Below are 8,875 nucleotides of genomic sequence, written 5' to 3'. Positions count from 1 at the left end.
ATAATACACAAATTATTTGGTTTTTGAAATCCCAGTTTAGACAAATGTTAATGGTCAATTTTAACCTCATTTGATAAAAGCCAGATTGGCGCCCATGCGATTCCAGTCCACGTGACGTCACAGGGACCTAGTTTCTATAGGAGAAGATAGGAGTTATACATCGTCTGAGGCTACCAATGCATGCATGAGGCACAGAGCTCAGAGAAACGTGTCTTAATAATCACGTATTAAAACTGGCTAAGGTCGGAAAGTTTTCTTCGTTTGATAAGGTATTAATAAACCTTTTTTAAGCCAAGCGCTACAAGCCAGCAAGGTACTCAGCTATCCGCTAGCATCCTGCGTCCTATCAGCGCTCAGAGCCTCGATCAAGATCACCTCACAAGGCGGGAGGGGGAACCAGAAATGCGTCGCACGGCCTTTTTCCCATCATTCCTACTTACGCGTCGCGTTTTCGCGCGTTTGAAATTTTTCACTTTTCATTTAATCGCGAAAAATAGATATCGTCATTTAAAAATGTAAAAGCGACAAATACGTACTCAAGGAGTAATAATCTTTCGATTTAGGCAATAAAATAATAATAGGAAGCCACCCTATTGATTTAGTGGCAGTGTGTTTATTTTCTGATCAAATCAAGTATTCCAGTGAAATCAGCCAAATCAATTGAAATATATAAACATGAATTGATACCACCAATAAAACTGATATGACTAACTGCACCCTATAATAAGTTATTACGGAGGTGGAATTCTTTACAGATGATAATGTTCCTTCAAACATTCCTTTCACACCAAGAATTCCAACGAGGGGGTCTTGAAAGCTCGAGACCTGCTCGGCTTCACTTCATCTCCCTAACTTCATCTTTCACCATGCCATCGTTCCAATGGCGTGTGTTCATCGATCACATTCATGCATGACGACAATGATTTTAATGTATTTAGTGGCTGAGCAACATCTTCCTGCTGCCCCTGCCTGAAGACACAAGCGTGGATATTGTTTATTGCCCACGGAGGCCACCTCCATCTCATCGAGGCCACCTCATCTGCTGGGTGGCAGGCTCCGCATTTGCCACGACACCTTCCCACCACAGACTGACCATCCTGTGTGAGGAGAATCAAACACTTATTTCCATGTGCTTTTTACAAGTAGGCGTGCGAACCCTCCCCTATTTATATCTTTCACGGTTTATAAGTTTACTTTGTGGCACCTTACATCTGCTGGCAAATATCTTGGAACATAGTAAATTCCACATAATCATACTAGATAAACCTAAACCAGTTTCAGCCCTCACATATCATTCTCAAGATGAAACACCTCATGATAATGGCATATAATAAAAGACTATGGAATGACAGATTAATACAACATAGTAATAAAGTGTATAACCTCTTGAGAATGACATGCGACAGTTCAAACAAGGTTAGGTTTACGTAATAATGTTGTGTGGAACATACAAAGTTACAGAATATTTATTTAACCCCCAGAGCTTCTATTTTTTCTTAGTTCATCAATGACATAAACACTTTTCATGGTAGTTGAATCTTTGCTTAGTTAAAAGCGGTGAAATTAATATTAAGTGCAAAAGCACAAAATTCCCGGGTCCCACAAATAAAACCACAGATCTTTGGTTTTTCAGGCCACAGTGGCGACCCTGGATCATTGGGTTCCATAGCAAATTACCAAGGTTCATCGTACTAGTTGCTTCATTTGGGCCGTTGGGATCCATCAAAGATCAATGCAAGATGTCCAAAATTCAAAGGAATGTGGACTTCCAAGAAGCTACACCAATGGTGTAGTCCATTTCAGAGCTAACCCCACAATTCGTGGTTATCATTGAAGTTATCTACTGACTAAGTTTACATCAGTTCATTATCCAGCTTCTAAGAGGATCGTTATGTAAGAGTTTAAAGAAAAGGTTAGTGAAGAGTTTGATCTGGAGTGTAGCTCTCTACGGTGCGGAAACGTGGACACTAAGGAAAGAAGACGAGAGAAGATTGGAGGCAATCGAGATGTGGGTATGGAGAAGATGGGAGAGGGTGAAATGGACGGAGAGGAAAAGGAACGACCAAGTGCTGGATATGGTTGGCGAGGAGAGGCAGCTTTTAGATGAGATACGGAGGAGACAGAAGGTATGGATGGAGTTAGTGCTTATCGGGGAGGGGATGTTGAAAATGGTGCTAGAGGCTAGAATGTTAGGGAAACGAGGGAGGGGAAGGAGAAGAATAGGATTTTTAGATAGATTGAAAGAGAGTAGGCCTTACTGTGAGTTAAAGAAGGCAGTGCTGGAAGGAAAGGGAGGCTCCCAGATCACTTCTTGCGTACTCCATGGAAACCTACCTTAATCGGTAGAATACTATAATAATAATAATTCAAAATAAGGCAAACTCCCTTTCATTTTACCTAAACATATTCTTTGCTTCCTCCATCTCCCACATTTACACAGCATTCTCTAAAACTGTTTTCTCCCTTCTCTAAAACTGTTTTCAACCACCCTTCCCTGCTTCAAAACTTTCACCATCCAAACCTTCTGTCCCCTCTATATTTCTTATGGAAGCTGCCTCTCCTCACCCACCATGACCAGCTCTTTGTCATTCCTCCTCCTCTCCGTCCACTTCAATTTCTCCATTCTTTTCCACACCCACATCTCAAAAGCCTCCAGCCTTCTCTCGTCCTCCTTCTTTAGCGTCCATGTTTCCAACTCGTAAAGCATTAGACTCCAAATCTCTCTCAAGACTACTCTCAGTTTCACATTGTAATCAATTATTTGTTTCCCCATTTTGCTTTTCTCCTTTCCCTTTTGCTTTTCTCCATGTTTCACTTTTCCACTTCCTTCTCTCCTCCATTCCTTCCATAATTTCTCTGCTATCCAGGTTTTTATCCTTCTACCATATTTTAGCCAACTGGCTTCTTGGCAGCTTTTATTATTGATGGTTACTAGCCTTTCCCATAACTTTAACTCAATCACCTCTCAACAGCACTTTCCCATTCGTGAATGTCTCTTTTGCTAATGCAGTTCTCTTTCTGGTGTCCTCATGCAGTGTCTGTTGCCCGCTAATGCGCAGCTCAAATAGTTGAATTGCTCTACCTGCTCAAGTTTTTGCTCATCTCCCTTGTCCCAAGTCTTACATTCCTAGCTCGTGATCCTATTCAAAACTGCATAACTACATTCTTCTTACCTACCGTTTTCTGGAGATTCATTATCATGCCATATACCTCACAATGCTTGTCAAACACATCCACCATAGCCTACAGCCACTTGTTGACTGGATAATGAACTGATTTAAGCGTATCTACCATCATATTAACTCCAGCTTCCATCTCATCCCAGGCCTCTCTTACCATTTCATGAGTCTACACATTAAAAAGCAATGACGAGTCTTGCCTCGCCCCTTGGCCAATTTCTGCCCACCCTGATTCTCCATCCTCTACCCTCATTTCAATAGTCTGGGCCTTGTACAAACTATGAATGAATTGCCTATCCCTCCAATCTGCCACTAAATATTTTCATAAGGATTTCTTATACAATTTCCATACATTCCACAGCAATTATGTCCACTATATTTAATCTTCCTGGCTTTTTCCTGCTATTTTACATATCCTCCACATACTACCTACTTCCATTTACTCTGACCATGGGATGCTCAGATAAGATCCTTCCATATATTATGCCTTAACTTTTGACATGGCTTGCATTTCTTTGCCGTCTGATAATGACTTATGACTTTAGATTTGCCTCTTTCCTGCTGAAAATGTTTCCATTTCTCACACTGCCTTTTCCGTCAACTGCATAACTACTCTCAGTTTCACGTTGTAATCAATTATTTGTTTCCCCATTTTGCTTTTCTCCTTTCCCTTTTGCTTTTCTCCATGTCCACACTTTTCCACTTCCTTCTCTCCTCCATTCCTTCTATAATTTCTCTGCTATCCAGGTTTTTATCCTTCTACCATATTTTAGCCAACTGGCTTCTTGGCAGCTTTTATTATTTATGGTTAACTCTAATCCCATCCTTCCTCTACTTTCTGCCTCCATCTCCTGTGCCGCAATGTGAAATTGAAACTCTAACATCAAGTTGAGTAAACACAGTCTGAAATATGGCTTAGTGGTATAACTGGTATCATATCTCACCTGCAATTGGGATATCTAGGTTTGAATTCGATAATCCAAATGTTTTTGATGGCAAATTTCACCCTGGTCCTCCTTTTCCTATGACCCAAGGTTTGCTCTTAAAGTTCTCTTGATGCTCTCTTGATTCATCACCAAGGAGGAATGCTTTGACACCAAACCATTAAATAGTAGAATATTATCCCTTTAAGTGCCAGCCTATTTTGTCTGGTAAGCTCAAGAGTACATGGTCTTTTTTGGCAAATTTGCTAGTTTGAACTTAAACATTTATAGAGAGCCTAAAATGCATTTTTTGCGGTACATGTCGTGTTGAAGCATGACAAAGTACTACAAAATAGAGACAAAGGCACAAAAAATAAGAGGCTTGGGTGCAAAAATAAAACCAGCCCATAGATCAGTCCAACAGTGATGCAGCTAGGAATTAAGGGGTTTAGATGCCACTAATACCAGGGTGTGTGGGGTATGGAATACCCATCAGTGTAAGTGGTAGGTGAGAGGTTAATAAATTGCTAAATTTTAAGAAAAATTGATCAAAATGGTGAGTTTTACGGCTTTCTGTGGGATATTTTATCAATCCTTTCACCATTCTATTAGTAATATCAATCCAATTAAGTATAATGGATTGAAAGTTCTCTGAGGCCTGGGGGGGGATTTTATCCCTCAAACCCCCCCTCACTGTGCCACTGCAGCCAAATATACTCTTTGCACATATCCCCCAGGCTGATGGTTGGCACCATATGGGATGAAGAAAAGTTAAGAGCCATGCACTCACGTCTTTCCTGCTGACATGAACAGCTGCTCCTGATCCACGTCCTATACTGCTATGAACCCTGAGTCCGGTACCTTTGAGGTTGATGCTGAAACGACCTTGAGGATAGTCTAGGGAGCTGTAGGAATAAGCTACTCTTGTACCATGTATCTGCCTGGCAAAGGTCATATCTTCAGCTGGAAGTTAGAACATAGCATTGCATGAGGCACACACACACATACACACACATGCCTTATTGTAAAATTTTCTCTCAGGGATGGGTCTCTCAGAAAAAGCAATGGCGGCGAAATTACCCACGTAAGTGGTTCAACATATCGGACTTTGTTCTTGTGTGATCTGGCGCTCGGATATCGTGAAACAAAACGTGAATGCATGAAAAAGCCAACTGTTACATGAATAGCCCACTGCCTTGCGAAATTCAATCAACATGCCGAGGGTTAGAGTGCGAGAAAATTACAAGGCTTACCTTGAGCCTGACTCGCAAGATTCCAACAGCACACCAGTTCCTCGATGCACTCGTTGAAGGAAAACAAATACCATTCATGCTAATGTGCAGTTCAAAGCTACAGTTGAAGACGGAGAAGTTTTCCCCGCTAATCCTGCGGACCTTAACATAACTTCTTCAATGCATAAATATCTGAGAACATTTTTACTTATATATCCCCATCGGTAGATCTTTATCCATACCCATTTTCTACTCTTTATGTGTTCTGGCGATTTCACTATTTTTATCTGTTGAAAACGGAAAATGGTTGCATGATTTTGAAGTTTCATCTATAAAAAAATCGAGGTTAATATTTCTAATAATTATTTGATCGAATTTTATTTAGGTTTGTGGGCAAGATGTTAACGATCTGGAAGAGGTGGATGTCAATGTCAACCTTGCTGGTGGTGAAGTAGAGAAGGATGATGTACCATCTTTCACCGTGAATTCTGCTGAAGTATATGTAAGTATTTGAGGAAAAGTATTTCATAGAGTGGACTGGACATAATTATGGATATTCTCAAGAAAATAGGCGTCAATTGGAGGGATAGGCGACTCATTTGTAATCTTCATTTGGTCAATACTGCGCAAGTGAAGGTAGCGGACGGAGAAACTGGGAGGGCAAGCTTTGCCCGAGAAGTAAGGCAAGACTGTTCACTATCTCCATTGTTTTCTGGAGTATATGCTGAGGTGATGGCAAGAGAAGCGTGGGATGAGGTGGGAACTGGAGTCAAAGTGGGAGGAATGATGTAAAATCAGTAAGGTTCACGGACGATCAGGCGTTGATTAGCCAGTCAGCGAGAGGGCTGAAGAGTATAGTGGATGCATTAGACAAGAGATGTTATGAATATGGCATGAGGATTACTCACAAGAAGACTAAAGTCATAATTAAGTTAACCAAATTTCCAGGAAATATAAAATTATCCACGCAACGCTTTACTCCCTCCGAAGTAAATGTTACCATTGAGTAAGAATATAAACTTACTCTATGATGTTACCCAAAATTTATTAAAACAATTAATAAAGTGTCAGTACAATCATAATTTAACTACTTGAGAACATTCTGGGGAGGGGTATTAAAGTTCGAGCAATTGGTTGCTAATTCTCCAAAAAGCAATTGACTGATTGCTATAAAATATAATTTGAACCGTCCCACAGTGGGCTGAAATCGAAAAAAGCTGGACAAAACCTCGAAAATGGTTTTTTTGAGTATGGAAGTTGAAACTTTGCACAGTTGTTGCCAACACATTAGTGCATTTTTTGACGCAAAATATTTTTCTTAGGCTAATTTTTTATATAAAATACATAGCCTCAAAGTTGAACAAATTTGGCGGAAATTGCCCGCTTTGAATTTTTTTCGAAATTCTGCGAGAATAAGAAGAAAATAAGAAGCTCTTGTCAATTCTAGAACGTTTTCTAATTCTTTGGATAAGTATATGCGATTAATAAGTGACCTGAGTTTTTGCATTATCTCAATGGATTTAAGGGCGATTTTTTACTCACTTTGATCCCATTATAATCTGGTGGACGCCCGGAAAAAAATGACAAAGTTAGCAAAAGAACTAAGAGGAGGAAGACTGAAAGTCTTAGATCTTCTCACTCGGCAGCAACTTTATCATTCGCAGCATCGATGACAATTGGAGAGGAAGGAGAGCCTCCAAATTAGTGGAAACGACCATTCCAAGCAGAGCAAGGAGAGTCCTAGCTAAATGGAAGACACCCATCTCAGGTTCCTCCATGATGTCAGAAGACGAGGCTCTTTCTGTTATCATATCGATGCACTTGACAAAAAACCACTACAAGTGTCTTCGGAAAATAGCTGAAAGCCATGGTCATAAATTATACCCGAACTACGAAAGAGTGAGGTTTGCTAAAAATACTACGTACCCGGATGGCATAGAGATTATAGAAATATCGTGCGAAGTCAATCAACAAACTCTCCTGTCGCACACTGCCTCACCGATTCTAGCTTGCGTGGCAACTGTTCCTGATGCCAGAAGTGAATTGAAGTGCACTCTGATTTGTAAATATGATTTCGACGGCAGTTATGGGCATTCGCAGTATAATCAAGTTTGGCAACAAGAGCCTAGGTCGGAGGAATATTTGTAGGTAGGAGTTCTATGGTGCCCCAAACCGTTCATAAGGTCCTAATACATGGAGCAGGTATAGCTACAGAGATGATTCTTCCTCTAGGGATATTATGTGAAGAAGCAATTGAAGCACGCAATAAAGATAGCAGAAAATATCGAGAAAGCTTTAGCAGGAAGCACTCTAGAATATATCTACCAACGATGACTTATTTCGTCGCCTCCTCCTGACCTCAGATTCAGTAATACCCAACGCCGCACCCCTAATTACAAAGAAATCCCGAAGAATGCCGATATAAGTGAGGAATTTACTGTTACTAAATGACGATGACCCAGAAATCCTGCAGCCTCAAAGTGAAAGCGACAGTTCATCAACCGACTCGGAGTGATGCTATTACATGTACATAGGGTTCATTTAAATATTCATTGATAACCTTTTATCAAAAATGGAAGGACTGAGAAAGAAGCCTAAAAGCCTATACAGTTAATAATAACATTAAATACATCCTCAGCAAAGGCTTTGCATTCATAGCGCTTTATAATGTACGCTGCGTCACGACAATCCATGAGCCCAGGGAGCAGCCGCGGACTGCGCGGCACGGTAAAAACATCGATTTTATTTAGTTTGTTGCCAACGGCCGCAGATTATTTCCGTGGATGACGACTCTAAAAGGCTTGATGCAATTACGATGTAAATATCTGAGAGCAACTCGGTGTCCTCCTTTTTATACAGTCACACACGGGCAAAAATATTACTGAAATTAGCGTCCGCCATTTTGTACTGCATCGGTGATAAATATGACAAGACAGTAAAGAAATCGGGTTACAACAAAAGGAAAATAAATGCAGTAATAATATATCATAGCTTTTATTCAATAAATTTATTTAAAATGATTCACTATCCAACATCCGTCGAGTACGGCAATTCCCGTGGCCAGCAGCCAGCTCCGGGCGGTGCCGCACGTTCGAAAAATCGATCATAATTCGGCGTCGCAGGTGGTCGCAGCTGTACTTCCGATTATCATAATCTATATACTTTGTTGTATATGTGGTGTAAATATCTCGAGGTAACTCGGTGATCCTTTTTTTAAAATCCTACATAAACACAAAAATTCGACGAAAAACAGGGTCCGCCATTTTGTATCGTATTGGTCACAAATACAACAACCAAGTCGTGAAAGTTGATGGTAATCGATGATAACAAACCGTTTAACAAATTTATAAATTTTTGTTGCTATTGAATTACTACTAAAGGTGTGACATTAGTTTAAACATGCTGAATTTCGAAAAAAATTCAAAGCGGGCAATTTCCGCCAAATTTGTTCAACTTTGAGGCTATGTATTTTATATAAAAAATTAGCCTAAGAAAAATATTTTGCGTCAAAAAATGCACTAATGTGTTGGCAACAACTGTG

General features: G+C 40.2%; 1 protein-coding gene across 1 annotated transcript in view; it reads right to left on the bottom strand.

Annotated features, from left to right (window-relative positions):
* Window positions 1–661: 661 nt before the first annotated feature.
* Window positions 662–8,875, bottom strand: part of LOC124154588 (A disintegrin and metalloproteinase with thrombospondin motifs 20-like) — a 273,213-nt gene continuing 264,999 nt past the window's right edge. The window contains exons 2-3 of the mRNA XM_046528418.1: window positions 4,893–5,065; window positions 662–1,097 (exon numbers count right to left, since the gene is read on the bottom strand). Coding sequence (XP_046384374.1) covers window positions 855–1,097; window positions 4,893–5,057 — 408 coding nt within the window. The 5' untranslated portion in view covers window positions 5,058–5,065 and the 3' untranslated portion in view covers window positions 662–854. The remainder of the gene's footprint in view (window positions 1,098–4,892; window positions 5,066–8,875) is intronic.

The sequence above is a fragment of the Ischnura elegans genome, chromosome 1, assembly GCF_921293095.1.
Source record: "Ischnura elegans chromosome 1, ioIscEleg1.1, whole genome shotgun sequence".
NCBI classification, from domain to species: Eukaryota; Metazoa; Arthropoda; class Insecta; order Odonata; family Coenagrionidae; genus Ischnura; species Ischnura elegans.
Note: the sequence above shows the minus strand (reverse complement) of the source record. Positions and strands in the feature narration are given on the sequence as shown.